The 18,540-nt window shown below is 40.5% G+C and overlaps 1 protein-coding gene across 2 annotated transcripts; it reads right to left on the bottom strand.

Moving 5' to 3' along the window:
* Window positions 1–7,137: 7,137 nt before the first annotated feature.
* On the bottom strand, window positions 7,138–17,589 carry LOC112230902 (torsin-1A). 2 transcript variants are annotated; one of them, XM_024397265.2, is made up of 5 exons: window positions 17,200–17,589; window positions 12,933–13,198; window positions 10,849–11,024; window positions 9,961–10,088; window positions 7,138–8,665 (listed from the first exon to the last, which is right to left on the bottom strand). In XM_024397265.2, exons 1-5 carry the CDS (start codon window positions 17,387–17,389, stop codon window positions 8,421–8,423), a joined length of 1,005 nt encoding a protein of 334 aa, XP_024253033.1. In that variant the 5' UTR covers window positions 17,390–17,589; the 3' UTR covers window positions 7,138–8,420. The 2 variants fall into 2 exon arrangements, with proteins under 2 accessions (XP_024253033.1, XP_024253034.1); XM_024397266.2 differs by lacking the exon at window positions 17,200–17,589 and adding an exon at window positions 16,286–16,576.
* Window positions 17,590–18,540: the final 951 nt, after the last annotated feature.

Genomic DNA, 18,540 nt, shown 5'->3' with positions numbered 1-18,540 from the left:
GCAAATGTCGCGTTCAAACAACTTCCTTTTTTGATGATTCTTTTTTATTAAACAGTAACATGCAAAACACAAGAAACACTCGAACATCTCTGACTTGAGACTTCATTACGTTCAAGATGACTGGGAACTCGTGGGGGGAAAAAAAACTCAGGCTGAGAAATCTATTTGAATCAAATCAAATTATATTTGTCACATGCGCCGAATACAACAGGTGTAGACTTAACCGTGAAATGCTTACTTACAAGAACTTAACCAACAATTCAGTTCAAAAAATAGAGTTAAGAAAACATTTACTAAATTAATTAAAGTAGAAAAAAAACTAAATAAAAAGCAACACAATGAAATGACAATAACGAGGCTATATATAGGGGGTACAGGTTAGTCGAGGACAGTCTTCCAACTTGGAATTCCAACTCCGGAATTCGGGACTCTTTCTTGAGCTGCGACCTGAAGATCAATGCCGTCATGATTTGACCTCGTATTTTCCCTAGTTCCCAGTTGTTTTGAACAAGCACCTTTCTGAAGCACCGACTTCCCGACCTAAAGCTCAATGACGTCATGATTTGACGTCGTTCCCCCCCCTTCTTCTTCTTTAAAGTTTTATGGCAAACTACAGCTATTGGTGTATTGACGCCACCTACTGCATGGGGCATTGAAACAAAAAATATTTAATGTGATAATGTTCCATTGTGCGATCCCTAAACAGGCTCAGGTGCCTGTAAGGACAGGGCACTCAAATCCTTGAGTCTCAAATAACGCTCAGCCGCACTCACAATGATGCCTATTTTCTCTGAGTTCTCCTCTGTCTGCGCAGTGCAGTTGATGACCAATGCAATAAACGCTACAAAGTTCACCTTCTTGACATGCAACATGTCAGGATCTCTCTGGTGACAAGGAATATTATCTGGTTTCTCTATGTGTCTCTATTCCTACTACCATTATTTCTTCAACTTCACTCCTTTATTCCACTCTTCTCAATGCCTCTGCATAGGAGACGTGCTGGACAGCCCTTATTCTTACTACGTCAGTCTCCTTCGCCCAAACAGGACACTTCAGAAGTTCGGGTGCACCACAATTGCAGAATTTAGGCTCAGCTGGCATATATACCCCTCCCGTCATACACTTGACATATTACCAAATATTTAGCATTTATCACACTGCACGAAGGCTTTTTCCACCACTACTTAAGTACATTTTAACACTCCTGCTGTGTTCCGGTCGAATTGGACTGATTTACAAGTTCTCTCTCTGAAAAATGTAGTTCATTTAATCTGATTGTCATAAGGTTCCATAACTTTGTCCACACAGGGCATCTGAACACACAAAATACATTTTGAAGATTTTCTTTACATTTTGGGTGTTATATTTACCTTTTGTACAACTGTGGTGTTCCCAGTCAAAATAAATGAATGGGTGAGACTACAATTAGTGTATAACATTGAGTTCAGGCACATGCACATTCATCAGATGGACACACTTCCTCTCCCAGACCCCCACATGCATGTGTGTTTGAGTGTGCGCACACACACACACACACCTCACTCCACATCTTGGCTTCCATGGCAAACCCCACGGGAACCTTAGAATCTTAGAACCCTATAGAATCTTTCCCCCACAGGAACCACACCTGTTGGCATTCTCACAAACAATCACAATAAAATATAGAACTTTTCTCGCAGCTCTGGTATATAAAGCTTTTTTGAGGCCTTTTCATTCTGTGGCAGCACAATGACCAAACGATATAGTTTATGTGAGTTTCTTGATCATACCTTTGAGTATGACACTGGTGAGGAGGAGAGAGGCCAGGAAACTGACAGTGAAGATGCATTAGAGGAGAAAGTAGTCTGTGATAAATAGCACAATATGTTTAATCTGAGCATTTGTTATAGTCAAAATAATCATTTGCTTTAACTTCTAGCGACACCCCAAAAGATAACACCCTTGATAGGTGCCCTGCTTCGAAGATCCACACACAACACATTCCATTCCGATATATTATTTTGGCACATAGCACGCTCTTTCCGTTCCACAGATACACAACAAAATAAGCCCATTTGTCGTTATTTTCATCGACGCCACCTAATCCTCAATTTTTACAGAGACTTCAATTGGATCTCCCAGTTAACATCTATCCAAAACCCTTACTCTGACCAAAAAATAATCAGAACTAGGTTTGAATTTACTACATTCCACTACCACTTTACTGCTCTTATTTCCTTTTGTATTCGCCAATGTATTCCAATTCTTCACACTCTCATCTCCACTTGACACGCCATCTGATTCAAACTTCACATCTTCTACTGCCATTTTCTCCTTTCCCAGAGTTCCCTGTTGTCTTGAAAGCACCACAAGATGGGCTAAAACTAGCATGGCTGACTCGTGACCCATGTGACTACACAGCAAACTAGAGAGGCTGGTGTTAGCAAGACTAGACTAAAACCACAGAGTTTCTAAACCCAAAGGCGCAACATCACGAAATTTTAAGGAACACTTGCCAAAGAGACCAAACAGACCAGGCCGGGGTTTGAGAAGTCAATTAAATAAGTGAAAAATTCTTCCTTAATTGTTCATTCTCTCGAAATCTAAAGGCACAAACTACACTACATGACCAAAGGTATGTGGACACCTGCTCATCGAACATTTAATTCCAAAATCATGGGCATTAAAATGGAGTTGGTCCCTGCCAAGCAGGGTCGTGTTTCAGAGGACACATGGCTCTCAACCTTCGCCTCTCCCGAGTCAGTATACCAATTGGATATCACGAAATGGTGGAGAAAAAGGGGTAAAAAGTTTTTAAAAATAAAAAGAATGCTTCTCCAATAGAAATCCCAGATCATACTTGTAGGCGATGTAATGGAGACATTGGCTAGCTAAGCTCATGTATATAAACACATAATCGGGTCTAACGGTTGTCTTGCACTGAACTGCACATTTGCAGGCCATCAAATCAAAGGCACCTCTTCGTTATAAAGTTGTTTTTGACAAAAATGAAAACATGTTAGCTTGTCACTTTCACAAGGTTGGAGTAATAACATGTTGAACTACTTACTGAGGACATTGGCTCGAATCTAGGTTGTGCCTTCAGATTTCGAGAAAATGAACTAAGGAAGAATTCTTCACTTCTCTCAATGACCTCTCAAACCCTGACTTAGTCTGTTTCGCAAGCGTTCCTGGGAATATTTGCGATGTTGCGCCTCTGTGTTTAGAAACTCTGAGGTTTCTGCATACATGGAGTGTGTCTGAAAGTGGTTATGTCAACAGAAGTGGGTGTATGTAAAGCAAATCAGCTAATTGGGCAGATTTTTTTCCACTCATGATCGTTTTGCGTGGATGATTGGGCTGCACGATAAGGCCATTGTTGACAACCATAGCATTTTAGCTAAACCTAACCCATAACCCCTTTCCTAATCTTAAACGCATTCTCCTAATCTCCTGCTACGTTAGTTCTCTTAACCTGCCAAGTTAATTCTCTCCTAGGTTAGTTCTCTTAACCTGCTATGTAAACATTAAGCTGACCGCGGTGCACCCGGCTATGGCTGTTTAATAATGAAGCACTGATGTTTCACCCATCCCTGTTGATCCACCCAGTTCTTTTGCAACGCCCACTTTCAGATACACTCCAAGTATGCAGTTACCTGTACCTGCCCTTTTTTTCATTCCGTTCTGCTGTTTGACCAGCAAAATAAAGTTCTGTACTGGTTTGAACCCAAAATAAGTAATGGTTTACATTGTTCCTTTTTAAATCTACTTTAAAATAGTTTTTATTTAGCTCAACATTAAATTAACAATGGATAGAGCAGCTTGCGATGGAGCGGGCAAGCTACATACATGCATTGGACAGACAAGTGTGGTGTAGGATGCGGGTGAGGAGAGAGTGGGCATGAAGCGCTGGGCATCTTGTTGTAATGACATGCATTATCTGTTTAAAGGTCTTACCCCCATCGGCTACAGAGAGCATGATCAACAGCTGCTGCTCTCAAGCATGGTTTAGTGTTGCTTGCCTCAAAGCGAGCATAGAAGTAATTTCGCTCATCTGGTAAACTCTGTCGTGTAACTGGGGTTCCCTTTGTAATCTGTGATAGGCAAAGTGACAATACAGGACTATTTGATGGTTTGTTGCAGGGCGTAGTGGGATTTGTTGTAAGTGTCCCGGTAAGTGTCTCACTCTTTGAAAGAGGCAGCTCTAGCCTTTAGCTCAGTGCAGATGTTGCCTATAATCCATGGCTTCTGGTTGGTCACTGTGGGGACGACGTCGTCGATGCACTTATTGATGAAGCCGGTGACTGAACATATTCCAGTATGTGCTAGCAAAACAGTCCTGTAGGTTAGCACCCACCTCATCTGACCACTTCTTTATTGTGACCGTACATAGTGCATTCGGAAAGTATTCAGACCCCTTGACCTTTTCCACATTTTGTTAGATTAGTCTTAATATAAAATGTATTGAATTCTTTTTTTCTCATCAATCTACACACAATACACCATAATGACAAAGCAAAAACAAGTTGTGTTCTTGACATTTTTGCAAATATTAAATTAAAAACTGAAATATGTCATTTACATAAGTACTCAGACCCTTTACTCAGTACTTTGTTGAAGCACCTTTGGCGGCAATTGCAGCCTCGAGTCTACTTGGGTATGACGCTACAAGCTTGGCACACCTGTACTTGGGGAGTTTCTCCCATTCTTCTCTGCAGATCCTCTCAAGCTCTGTCAGGTTGGATGGGGAGCATCGCAGCACAGCTATTTTCAGGTCTCTCCAGAGATGTTCGATCAGATTCAAGTCTGGGTTCTGGCTGGGCCACTCAATGACATACAGAGACTTGTCCCGAAGCCACTCCTGTGTTGTCTTGGCTGTGTGCTTAGGGTCGTTGTCCTGTTGAAAGGTGAACCTTCGCCACAGTCCGAGGTCCTGAGTGTTCTGAAGCAGGTTTTCATCCAAGATCTCTCAGTAATTTGCTCCGTTCATCTTTGCCTCAAGCCTGACTAGTCTCCTAGTCCCTGCTGCTGAAAAACATTCCCACAGCATGATGCTGCCACCACAATGCTTAACCGTATTGGTGCCAGGTTTCTTCCAGACGTGACGCTTGGTATTCAGGTCCAAGAAAATTCAATCTTGGTTTCATCAGATCAGAGAAAATTGTTTCTCATGGTCTGAGTCCTTTAGGTGCCTTTTGTTAAATTCCAAACAGGCTTTCTTGTGCCTTTTACTGAGGAGTGGCTTCCGTCTGGCCACTCTACCATAAATGCCTGATTGGTGGAGTGCTGCAGAGATGGTTGTCCTTCTGGAAGGTTCTCCCATCTCCTCAGGAGCTCATTGGGTTCTTGGTCACTTCCCTGACCAGCCTTTCTCCCCCAATTGCTCAGTTTTACCAGACTGCCAGCTCTAGGAAGAGTCTTGGTGGTTCCAAATGTCTTCCATTTAAGAATGACGAGGGCCACTGTTCTTGGGGACCTTTAATGCTGCAGACATTTTCTGGTACCCTTCCCCAGATCTGTGCCCGACACAATCCTGTCTTGGAGCTCTACGGACAATTCCTTCGACCTCATGGCTTGGTTTTTACTCTGACATGCATTGTCAACTGTGGGACCTTATACAGACAGATGTGTGCCTTTCCAAATCATGTCCAGTCAATTGAATTTACATCAGGTGGACTCCAATCAAGTTACAGAAACATCAAGGATGAGCAATGGAAACAGAATGCACCAGAGTTCAATTGCGTGTCTCACAGCAAAGGGTCTGAATACTTAGGTAAATAAGGTATCTGTTTTTAATATGAATAGATGTTCAAATTTCTAAAAACCTGTTTGCGCTTTGTCATTGTGGGGTATTGTGTAGATTGATGAGTACAATCTTTAATTTAATCAATTTTAGAATAAGGCTGTAATGTAACAAAATGTTGAAAAAGTCAAGGGGTCTGAATACTTTCCGAATGCACTGTACATATCCCAACCATAAATCATGCATTACAGGCAAAATCCGCTCTGAGCTAAAGGCTAGAGCGGCTTCTTTCAAGAAATGGGTGTTGCAGAAGTAGTATGTAGACAACTGGTCTGTGGCTTTCCTGTTTCAATGCTAAACCACTGTTCCAGAAGAGATACTGATGATACCTTTTAAATGTGATCGCTCAATGTATTTTCTCAATAGAAAGGATCATTTATTTGAATTGATTTTGGTTACATACCATCCTGTTGAGGTGATTTGATCAGATCTCCTTCTCCAGCCTAATATCTCTGACTGCCCCAATGGGAGGGGTCTCCAGGAGACAGGTGTTATGGGGCGACAGCTTCACCTGCTCCACTCCACCACAGTACCCAGGAGGCTCCTTCCTTCTCACTTTCACTGGCTCCACAAGACCCTAGACTCAGCCAGCTGTCAATCACTCTTCTGCCTTCCTCTTCCCTGCTACAGATTACTTCCACCAAAGGAACTACACCTGTGTTCATAAAAATTCATTTTTCTGTCATAACTTCTGAGTTCCACTCCCTCATTGTCACAGGTAAACTGAACATGGAACTAACTTTTTGACTTTGTCAATATTGACAGATTTCCACAGATGCTTAGATTTGGGGCTGTTTTCTTCGTGTCTAAGAGTAGGAGACTGCTAATCTAAGATTAGATCCCCACTGTCCATGTAATCTTATTCAACATGGTCAAAAAAGCTAAACTGATCCTAGATCATATTTGCTGATGATCAATCCCCCCATTTTGTGTTTCTATTGCACCAACCTTGACAGCTTTCACCATCAGACTGGTCGTAGTGCTACTGCTGTTTGTGATGACCAACGTCATGAAGGCCCTCAATCTGTTCAATACCACCAGGAGAGAAGAGAGAAGGGGTAAAGAGTGTGGAGCTGACCTCCCTGCAGGCCAGGATCCGGGGAGGTGAGAAGAGATGAAAGATATTTCACTTCTGGACAAGATCAGATAAGCCTACAACCTGTCTATTGACTAAAATCCCAGCTAAGTTATGGTCTCGCATGAATATAACACCCAAAAAGGCTTACATGAGCAAGCTAGAATGCTTTGAGTGTAAAATGTACAAATATGCCTCCTTTGATGCCCTGACTTAAACGTAGTAGTTCTTACATTACCTTCAAAACGGTTTGATATTTCATTTACTCAAACGAAACCGATTTTTCCCATGTAAAAACATTTTAATGAAAAATTGTGAACATTCTTTCCTGTAATTATTTTGTGCATTGTTTAGACAGGGAACAGTATGCCAACTAAGGCATGATATACAGTTATACATAAAATCTACAATTGTTTCATTGTGGTTAAGTTAAATTAAAACAAATTACAATTGGACTTACTTCATTGCAGACATTTAATCAAGATGGAATGTTGGACTACTCAATTAAATGATTTAGGACAAATCTGGATCAACTTTGAAAAATGTGTCATAAAATTTGTGAACTGAACAAAATACTTGTATACCCACAAAGATAAACTTACAGCAGATTTTGAAATGTCTGGTGAATGAGTAGGCAAAATTTCTGCAAGTTTTAAGGCAGATTTTTCTATGTTTAGGTATTGGTAAACTGGGTACTAACAACAGAAATAAAATAAGCAATTAATGGGTATCCAGTGAACCACAAATACACCATATTTCAGTTGCTACATTTTCAATGACAATTAAAGGGGCAAGCGGAAATAGTTACAGCCGTCCAATTCTTATTTAGAGTAACAATATGTACCCATTGTTTCTTGAAGAATATAATCATAACGTTGATCTCAGACTGCGAGTCCTTGAATCCATCTGTCGTTTGGAGAGTGGTGACATTTGTCCGGCCCCAGCACCCCTCAGATTGAAAACAAACCATGTGTCAGGGATGCCATTTGGCTGAAAAAATGGATTTAGAGATTGTAACTTTAAACCACATTTGTTTCTAATACACAACTCATTTTCACTTGCCATAGTTCATGTGCAGCAGAATTCCATGAAAAAGGAAATCATTATTTGGAGATATTCATTCACAGAATATGTCAGGATCAAGCACCTTGATTGGTTAAAAATTGCGTTTCCCCTCAGTGTTTTTTCTCTCTCCTTTTAAAATTTGCCCTCCTCTCTCTCAGTAGTCCATCTTCAGGGAGAAATGACATCAGAAAGAGACCAATTATGTCCTCCACATGGTTGTGTTGAAGTTGGGAGACCTGATGGGCAGGTCATCATCCTCTGAGTTCAGTCACTGACTTCCTCACTCCGACTGGCGGAGATGTTCTCATTAAGAAAGTGCACACAGTAGAGTAGATGGTAGACAGACGAAGTAGCTGTTCCCTCTGAGATCGTCTACATTGCGGTCAACAACTGCAGACAAACTGATCAGACCTACAAACCATCCTGATTACTACTCATTATGATTAGATCAGTCAGTCCGCAGCCGCCGGCAGCAACGTAGTCGATCTCAAACACGCACTACGTGTAGTAATCTAGCTTGCCACCGATGGTCTTGCAGCCCTTGCCGGAGAAGATCTTCTCACTCTTGGGGAAATAGACCAAGTCTCTGGCCATCTGGTCAACCACATCCTGGTCAGGCTTCAGGCCCTTGGCGGACATCTCTGCCATGCCACACAGCAGCACGTGTCTGTACTCCAGAGGCAGGAAGGGGACAAAGAAGTCAACTAGGTTCTTGTCTATCAGACTGGTGTGCCACAACCCACCTACACAGGGAAAGGGAGGGAGGGGGGGTACACAGTCATAAGATGGGCAAGAAGAAGCTACCACCAATTGCTTACCCAATCCTCTCAGACGTACACAAGTGCCTAGGGAGCAAGGAAAGTCAAAATGGGCAGGGGCAAGAAAGGCAGATGGACAGAATAGACACAGGTAATCTTTGTATTGAAGGTATGAAAAGTCTCCAATAACATCCCCAGTCTTCAAACCCCAGCTGTAGTAACAAAAGTAGACCTGACCTTCGAGAAACATGTGATCTGTTTCAGGAAACTAGGCGTATGTCGCGGGTCACTACTTCACATGAGAGCCATTTGAAAGTAATATATATATATATATATATATATATTTTTGTTGGCAGAAATGCCTTCTGGAACATGTGAACTTTCATGTGCCTTAATAAAAATGTTATGCCATCTGTAAATATGAATACAATTGTTAAATTACGAGTCTAGTTGGTTTAGCCACAGAAAAAGCAGCAACCTTCCCTCTAGCCACGATTGTGTTGCTCTCCACTCTGGAGGACAGAGTTTTGAAATCAGTGGAATTAGATTATGATAGCTAAGGAGATGCAGAAAACACCGGTCTCCGGATTACATCTTCGAACTAAGGGCAACCATGGCATCCGTGACAGGGAGAAGTGTCCAACCATGATGTATAAAGGTAAGATAGTCCAGCTAGCTACATTTTCAGACATTGCACATTTCTAATTTTGACAAAGTCGTTTTCATTTCAAGTTAAAGTGTACTGTTAGCTAGCTGGCTAGCTGTTAGCTAGCTAACATTGAACCTGGTTGGTTAGCTGCCTGCAGATTCGTTCAGGGTAGTAACATCATGAGTTGGGATTATAGTTAATTGTTTAGCTAGCTAGCTACATGTCCAAACAAAATACTCCACTATGCAAGTGCCCATTTTAACAAAATGTCACTGCCACAACTGTTAGCCAGTTAGCTTGGATGTTTGACCACTGTTAGGACAGAATTCTCAGATCAAACCAGATTAAGCTAAAGCTTAAGAGGGTGTGAACAATGCTGAATGATTGTAGACAAAGAACTCTCCAGTATGTACCAAAACATTCCAAGGCCATTTTCTCAAAAGTGAGGTTACAAGTTTATCAAATTTCAAAGCAGAGTTACTTTCCCATTGTTCCTCAAATGCAGTGTATGATATACAATTTTGTAGCTCTGTGTCTCTGTTTTCAATGTAAAAAAACACTATGAATAGAGTTACCAAAGTGCATAAGTTAGGCTTCAGCCCTAAAAAAGGACAGCAAAGAGGTGGCTTACTCTTCTTGTTGTTGAACACGGACAGGGAGAGAGCTGGTTCTAAGTCTTGCAATTGTATCTCCTCTCGGTCTCGACCTTCTTTCCAGAAGTCCAGGGCCACCTGCGTGATGTGCTCTCCTCCAGCGTTGCTATGGAGATGAGCAAAACAAACTAGTAGATATTAAAGTTACCATTTCCTGGTTGCTAAAACTAATAGTTTGCCTAATTTCAGTTGGTCTACACTATACTAGCTTATATTGTCACAATCATTGTACCATCTAAACCACTGTGAAATATATTTTCTACAACTAATAATATTGTAGTTTCAGCTGTTCGAAGCTGTTGTACAAAACTGAAAATAAGAAACAAAAACAAAACTTGTGAATTGGAAGCATAGAAAGTAATCACATAACAGATCTACCGCTTCTTAGACATGCTTTCAAGTAGAATTATAGGTCTATAACTCACATTTCTATGTGAATTTGGTCAGTTCGCCCATAAAAGTTGCATATTGCCACTAAGCTGGGTCCAACGATCTTTTTCTTCCTCACTGGTCCGGACATGGGGTAGTTTATAAATGCATTAGGTTCATGTGTGGTGATTTTATTTGCTAAATAGAAAAAGCTGAAGTAACTGAACTTTACTTTTGGGAGCCGTATCTGATTCACAGCTGACGCTTAGGTAAGTAAAAACATGGTTGTGCTTTTCTGGTGACACTGTCAGTGAGGGCTATTTGACCAAGGAGAGTGATGAAAACAAGTCGTTAAGTTGTGGGAAAGATGGGATCATGGATGTCTAATATATTTGGACTGTAAATCCAGTTTAAAAAAATACAAAAGTATCCAAAAACACCACATGAATTATTATTATTTTTTTTTTAATCACACACTGCTATTCTGTCTGCCCTACCTGAGGAATATGAAGATGGCTTGCCGGTAGGAGACCCCGTCCAGATTTTCGTAGTAATCCAAGTAGGGCTTTATACAGTCGATCAGGCCAGGGTGCATCTTGTCCATCTCGTCAAAGATGAACATGGAACGTGGGCAGTTGGTGACGTTGCCTTTGACCCACTGCTGCAGCTGAGACTGAGGGATGGTCACAGCAGTAAAAACACAGACTTATCTACAGCAGTGAAGATATATTTTGCGGATATGCTGTAAGATATATATTTTTTTAAACGCAGATATGCAGTACCAGTCAAAAGTTTGTTCACACCTACTCATTCAAGGCTCTTCTTTATTTTTACTATTTCCTACATTGTAGAATAATAGTGAAGATATCAAAACTATGAATGAACACATATGGAATCATGCAGTAACCAAAAAGTGTCTAAATATCTAAATATATTTGAGATTCTTCAAAGTAGCCTTGATGACAGCTTTGCACACTCTTGGAATTCTCACAACCAGCCTTTTTTAATTTATTTTTATTTGACCTTTATTTAACTAGGCAAGTCAGTTAAGAACAAATTCTTATTTTCAATGACGGCCTAGGAACAGTGGGTTAACTGCCTTGTTCAGGGGCAGAACAACAGATTTGTACCTTGCAAGTTCAAATCCCCGAGCTGACAACCTTTCGGTTACTAGCTCTAACCACTAGGCTACCCTGCCGCCCCAGCAGTCACCTGGAATGCATTTCAATTAACAGGTGTGCCTTGTTACAAGTAAATGTTTTCCTTCTTAATATGTTTGACCCAATCAGTTGTGTTGTGACATGGTAGGGGTGGCATACAGAAGATGGTATTTTACCAAATTGGGCTAAGTCCATATTATGGCAAGAACAGGTCAAATAAGAAAAGAGAAACAGTCCATCATTACTTTAGGACATGAAGGTCAGTAAATCCGGAAAACGTCAAGAACTTTTAAAGTTTCTTCAAGTGCGGTTGCAAAAACCATCAAGCGCTATGATGAAACTGGCTCTCATTAAGACCGCCACAGGACAGGAAAACCGAGAGTTATCTCTGCTGCAGAGGATAATTTCATTATAGTTAACAGCCTCAGAAATTGCAGCCCAAATAAATGTTCAGAGGAGACTGCGTGAATCAGGCCTTCATGGTCGATTTGCTGCAAAGAAACCACTACTAAAGAACACCAATAATAAGAAGAGACTTGCTTGGTCCAAGAAACATGAGCAATAGACATTAGGCCGGTGGAAATCTGTCCTTTGCTCTGCTGAGTCCAACCGCCGTGTCTTTGTGAGACACAGTAGGTGAACGGATGATCTTCGCATGTGCGTATCCCACCGTGAAGCATGGAGGTGGTGGTGCTTTTCTGGTGACACTGTCAGTGAGGGCTATTTGACCAAGGAGAGTGATGAAATTATGCATTAGATGACCTGGCCTCCACAATAATCCGACCTCAACCCAAATGAGATGGTTTGGGATGAGTTGGACCGCAGAGTGAAGAAAAAACAGCTAACAAGTGCTCAGGATATGTGGGAACTCCTTCAAGACTATTGGAAAATCATTTCAGGTGAAGCTGGTTGAGAGAATGCCAAGTGTGCAAAGCTGTCAAATGCAAATGGTGGCTACTTTGAAGAACCTAAAATATATTTGGATTTTCTTAACACTTTCTTGGTTACTACATGATTCCATGTGTTATTTCATAGTTATGTCTTCACTATTATTTTACAACGTAGAAAATAGTAAAAAATAAAGTAAACCCTTGAATGAGTAGGTAGCCAAACTTTTGAATACTGTACATCCTGTATCATATAGAACCCTCCTTCATTCTTCCCATCTAAGAATCCTCCTTCATTCTTCCCACCTAACCAGGGACCGATTTAGACCTGGGACACCAGGTGGGTGCAATTCATTATCAGGTAGAACAGAAAACCAGTAGTATTCCAGACCTCGTAGGGTAAGATTTGAATACCACTGATATAAAATATGCATAAGTGTGTTTTTTTTTTTTTACAGCCTAATTCTCCATTGAGAATTTCCCTGCCACGGTTACTGGGGATTACATTTCAATATAACAAAATACTTGCTTTACCTTATAGTTCTCAATCTGACTCAGATGAGGGAAGTGAGCTGTAGAAACAAACTGATGGATGAAACTGCTGGCCATGCCCTCCTTGTAGAGGTTTTCAGCTATCAACTGGCTGACGAAGTTCTTCCCTGTGCCAGTCCAGCCATGTAGAGAGAGCACCAGGGGCTTTTTAGGATTTTTATTGTTCATGAATCCAGTTACAGCTTTCTGGATGACTCTGGAGGCAACATGTTGACCAAACAGCTTCCGATCTAGGGCCACTTCCAAACCTGATGACAGGGAATGAGTTGATTATTAAGTGTCAATGAATGGGATGTGCTATGAATACACCACCATTATTTCTATACTAATCATAGGTGGTTATCTTAACGTGATTAGTTACGCATGTAGGACACAGCTGCTAAGTAGGCTAGTGGTGCAAGGGTCAGCTGCTTGTCCACTCGCATCAACCCGCAATTGCAAATTACCCTTCTACCACCACCCGACTATATGTGATAAATTGAAAATCTGAGGCCCGCACTTGACCCTAACCTGCTAATATAGAAAATAGGCTAGTCAGATGGTGGAACGGTTTTTGTCAGGGGTTGAAGGATATTTTTTTGCCTGATTTAGATAGGCTGTTTCTGCTTTCCAACATTTTGGTAGGTGATTTGTTAGTCAACTTCTGGGCCTATAATTAGATACTTGCAGCTTCTTCTCTTCTGTCATTATATGTTGCCCTGAAAGACTAAACAAACCCTTGCTCACCAGTGAGGTCATAAATCGACAGAATTAATGCATTAATCTCTGCTTCTTTCTTGGAGCAAATATGTTTAGGGATCGGGAAGAAAATGTAATAACAAAAAAATTAAACATGTAAGACTATGTTTAAAATTTCAGTTTGACCGGTTATAAGGAAATAGAAAGCTGTGAAAATGACCCAATATGTTTCTGATAAGATTTCAGTTTGGCTTGGACGCATCTTTTATGTGGTTGAAATACTTTTAGCTTTCTGATGCTGATAAATATAGATACCGTCTGTGAAGGTGCTAACTGCGCATTCTCTCAAAATGCAGAAAGGAAAGAAATCATATTTTTCCACTCCTGTTCCCGAGTCAAAATTGTACCTACATTTGGTGTATCATTTTACTGCAATAAATGCTTAAATACTGCAGGAGTTACTTTTAAGGCTATGTGAGAGGTTACACATTTAAGTGTCCAGATTTCAGTTTCCATTCTACCCATCTGAACAGTAGCCTAGACTACAGTTCCCTTGACGTGCATAGGCCTATTTGAAGTCCCTGTCTTGTGACTGTCAAATGTGTATAGTGCCTCACAATCATAACACATAAAATAGCAATCTATACCACCCTCTTTTACCAATTCAAATCTTTAGCAAACACTACTTTTCAGACCCTCCCTTATTATTTAACAACTTTTCTCTTATTGAATTAAACTCAGACAATTGTACGGTTACATACATACAATAATGTGATTATTGTGGATAGTTAGATTAATATAATAGTTTGATTGAAAAGTTTACATGATTTGCAAGAAGGATTTCCCTAATAATCCTGTTTACATGGACATCTGAAATTGGGGTACATGATAAATACAGAAAAATCAGAAATCAATTTTGTCAATTTATGAATCGTCTTTTGTTTGTAACGGGCCCGTCTGTTTGTAACGCGCCCATTTGTTTGTAACGCGCCCATTTGTTTGTAACGCGCCCATTTGTTTGTAACGCGCCCATTTGGGGATATCTGATAGTATCTCTAATTGTCTTAACTCAGCCCCACTAATGAGCTGTGGAGCTTCTCAAAGTAATTTTTCTTCACCTTAAAACAGCAAGTAAACAAAGAAGTTTGAATATCAATTGTGAATGACAATAGGCCCTCAAAGAATTGTTACAATATTTCCAGCTCTCTCCCTTTCAATAACCAAAACAAAAAATGTAATGCTCTGATCCGGTGGAAACGTTATAAAACACCTGATTACTTCTTATCCCTTGCACAAGAAGCCTACAGCTGTGTCTGTCCCGAGATCACTGGCACTGGAAACTGAGGGCCCAGAATATTTTATACAATGTCTCAAATTTGCTAGCAGGAGTTTTGGAGCGACCCAGTTGATAGTTGATACAATGTCTCAAGATCGTTGCAGACAGGCCATGCCTAGCCAATGTAATTTATATGATATTTATTTTTATTTTCTACCTGCACGGCTGAAATGTTGTTGGCTTTATGTAGGTTATTATTACATAGTTGGCAAATGGCAATAAAAGTAACTTTTAGATTTGTATAATTTTAATTAGATCGAATGTAGATTAACCACAGACAATGATTCAGACAAAGACTATTATACATGCAACTGTTCCACAAAAATGTGCATATGGAAATCACAACTGGAACGCAAATTGGTAGAAATTGTAAGAAATTGGCACATTGATCTCCGGCTCCCTTTGAGTCATTTGTGTGTGTTTTTTTAATCAAATAGCGTGCTTAAAGCATCTGACTAGTTCAGAAAATATACTTCTGCGCCCCTGATGTGAACTACTTCTAAGAGGCATATAGATAACTGGCCGATAACAGCCTGCCGCGATCGGGAGTCCCATAGGGCGGCGCACAATTGGCCCAGCGTTGTCCGGGATTGACCGGTGTAGGCCGTCATTGTAAATAAGAATTAGTTCTTAACTGACTTGCCTAGTTAAATAAAGGAAAACATATATATACACAATTACTCACTTCACTCGTGCCAAACTGATAGGCTTGTGCTAACGGTGCGGATACATGCGCAGATCAAACACATTTGGAACGCCAATTAAGGCGTTTAGATGTCCTTATAATTCTAAAGATTGCTCAGAAAATTAGGTGTTTATTTCGATTTTACGACTATTAAGATAAGCAGAGTAAGGTGTTTACATGACTATTGCATAACCGGATTACTGCCTAGCCTACTAGAACTAGCCTACTAGTTCTTATTGGCTACGTCGATCCATTTTTTTTGCCCGTTCCCATTTGGCGATTAGGATGTAGGCAATTTAGCGCGGGTACAATTAGGCCTTAACGCTTAGGTATATGCCAAATAGGCTCAAATAAATGACAAACTTCTATGTAGCCTGTAAATATAAACAGTACAAGACTGCTACATTCATGGATTTAAGGTATCGTTTTCTCAAGCCACCCGCACTTCATCCACCCAATATTTAACGAACCTTAAATCAACCCTCATTTTCTAAAGTAGGCCAACCGTATACTGGTGGAGATCGATAAGCAATTGCAAGATTAAAACGCAAAAGGACTGGCTTTGTCTACATGATCAAATTGCCTAAGTAAACAGCGTTAACACACCAACCATTTAATATTTAGCTGTACACATACCTGTTGAATTAAAAGCAATCCATTTTGAATCGCAACTTTCATATACATAATTGTAAATTTTCCGCCCCACTGCTGCAACTCCCAAACCGACCACAAATGTGGTTGAGATTGGTTCGAACGCATTGACAAAAACACTCGATATCAATACATAATATACGAAATAGGCTTTGTATGTTGCTTTCATTTTAACTTCAAATAAACGTTTAGCTACCAAGTTTATAATTTAGGAACGAAAAGACGTTGAGTCCAAGTCAGCCATTTCCTCCTACGTAATCATTATGCGACACCAACACATCAGAAACAAAATGGTCGTCACCAGGAATACTAGTCGCAACTATGAAACTCGGATATTTCCGATTTACTAACTGCTATTCGTTTTCACGAGCAGTGTTCAACGAACCAACAAATCGGGCATTTCCGAGTTTCCTAGTTCCGACTAGGAAATGAACGCAGCATAATCAATTACTAAACCCCGCATATTTATACAATTTATGTTCTTACAATCGGATATTAAACACAACCCTAACTTAAAATAAAGACAAAAGCTACGTTTTATGTTCATTAATTTTTACAATATAGCCCATTTTGACTTTGCTGGTTGTCACTCGTTACCACAGCCACAAAAGGGATCGCATTCAACATCGGCTACGTTCGGCCATGGTTTGCCACATGGATGTCATTCAGCGTTTCAGAATTTTAAAGTTAAAACTGCAAATTATATTCAGAAAGCCTACAATGTTAAGGGACAGAGGTGTTCTGAGTGAGCCAAAGAAATGCAAGTCGCCAAGTTAGGACCATAATACCTTTACTTACTACAAATGAGGGTATGTTCAAAAAACCTAGTTGCAACGCCATTAATTGGAAAAGCCCCCCAAAATAAGTGTTAACACGCCGGTACTAAATGTTCAACGTACCTGTTCTGTTGAAGGAGATCCACTCTGGTCTACAACATTCGTGAAAATAGTAAAACACGTTCTGGTAGGTTGCGAGGAAGCCGGTGAGAGCCGCAGCCATACCAACCGCTATGCTGGTACTGATAGGCTCAATCGCCGCCGTCGCAGTGATGTTCGACAACAGAAACCCCAACAGAAAAAACGGTCGCATCTTTGACAGTGTTTACTAGCTAGCTAGCGGTGTATATTTACCTAAACAAACTTGATTGCAGACTGTTAAATAACATGAGATACAAAATGGTATTATAGAGTATAGCCTGCGCGAGCCTCAACTCTGAGTTGAGCTTCTTCCTCTTCTATTACAGAATGGCGGTCCGCAACCCAACATTAAAGGTGCATGCTGCCACCTACTGTGCTTTAGTGTGTGGTCAATCACGGTTTACAAAATTTCTAAATCACCCTTTCTAACTCAGCATATAAATGACAGCCCTTGGGCTCAGAGTTCCATCTCTTCTGCCACACATCTGTCAAAATGGCTCTGATTTTACATTTGGCCTCACCTCTACCCAGTGGAAAATTAATACCAATTATATCTTGTTTCAAAGCTCTACTGGCTAATTGGTCTTCAATTTTATTCCCTTCCAAACCTGAATGTGCTGGGACCCAGCAGAATCTCACTAATACACCCATTCTCTCAATTCTCCATAATAATATTAATATCTCCAAATCCTATTAGATTTACCTGATGATAAACTATTCAACACAGACAGAATCTGAGCATACTACGTTCTACACCCACTGGAGGGCAACTTTTATTGGCTACAGTTCAAATGAGTACACTGAAAGTTAATCTGTTAGTCTTCTACGTATCTGCACATCAAATTCAGGAATGTAAACACCTGCCCACTATCTGGGTCTTTGGATCCATCTGTGAAAAGCGGTAAAAAAGCATAAGAACTTCTGCTAATGTAATTGTCAACCAGTTTCCTTGTATCACTGACTTCTGACCAATCTTTCATTTTCTCTACCATGGTTAGATCAACAACAGGATCTGGGAGTAACCATGGAGGAACATCCCCTATCACCACAGAAGGGCCAACCTCCAACTCCCTCAAACCACTCATGAGCAAGCTTTCCAACCAAAACCACTACCTTGTCTACTAGTATATTCCCAACAATCATCTAAAACAGTAGCAGTGGGATGCTCAACCTCACTTAACCCAATATGCTAATGACAATTGTGTACGCCATATATCCAAAGGTATCTCACCTGCTTCCACTAGTAAGGCACATACAGGTGTTGATTTAAATGCACCAATACATATCCTTAAAGCTATATACTGGATTCTGTCCAACTCCTGA

Source organism: Oncorhynchus tshawytscha, linkage group LG33 (assembly GCF_018296145.1).
Source record: "Oncorhynchus tshawytscha isolate Ot180627B linkage group LG33, Otsh_v2.0, whole genome shotgun sequence".
In the NCBI taxonomy this organism is placed as follows: domain Eukaryota; kingdom Metazoa; phylum Chordata; class Actinopteri; order Salmoniformes; family Salmonidae; genus Oncorhynchus; species Oncorhynchus tshawytscha.
The sequence above is the reverse complement of the archived record's forward strand: the minus strand, read 5'-3'. Positions and strand labels throughout refer to the sequence as shown.

Excerpts from the sequence above, each read along its gene's own strand:
- LOC112230902 (XM_024397265.2), bottom strand. The coding sequence starts at position 17,389 with ATGCGACCGTTTTTTCTGTTGGGGTTTCTGTTGTCGAACATCACTGCG. Across the intron at positions 10,089-10,848 it reads GCCATCTTCATATTCCTCAG|CAACGCTGGAGGAGAGCACA; the intron begins GTAGGGCAGACA and ends TCATCTCCATAG. Across the intron at positions 8,666-9,960 it reads CGTGTTCAACAACAAGAAGA|GTGGGTTGTGGCACACCAGT; the intron begins GTAAGCCACCTC and ends TTCCCTGTGTAG.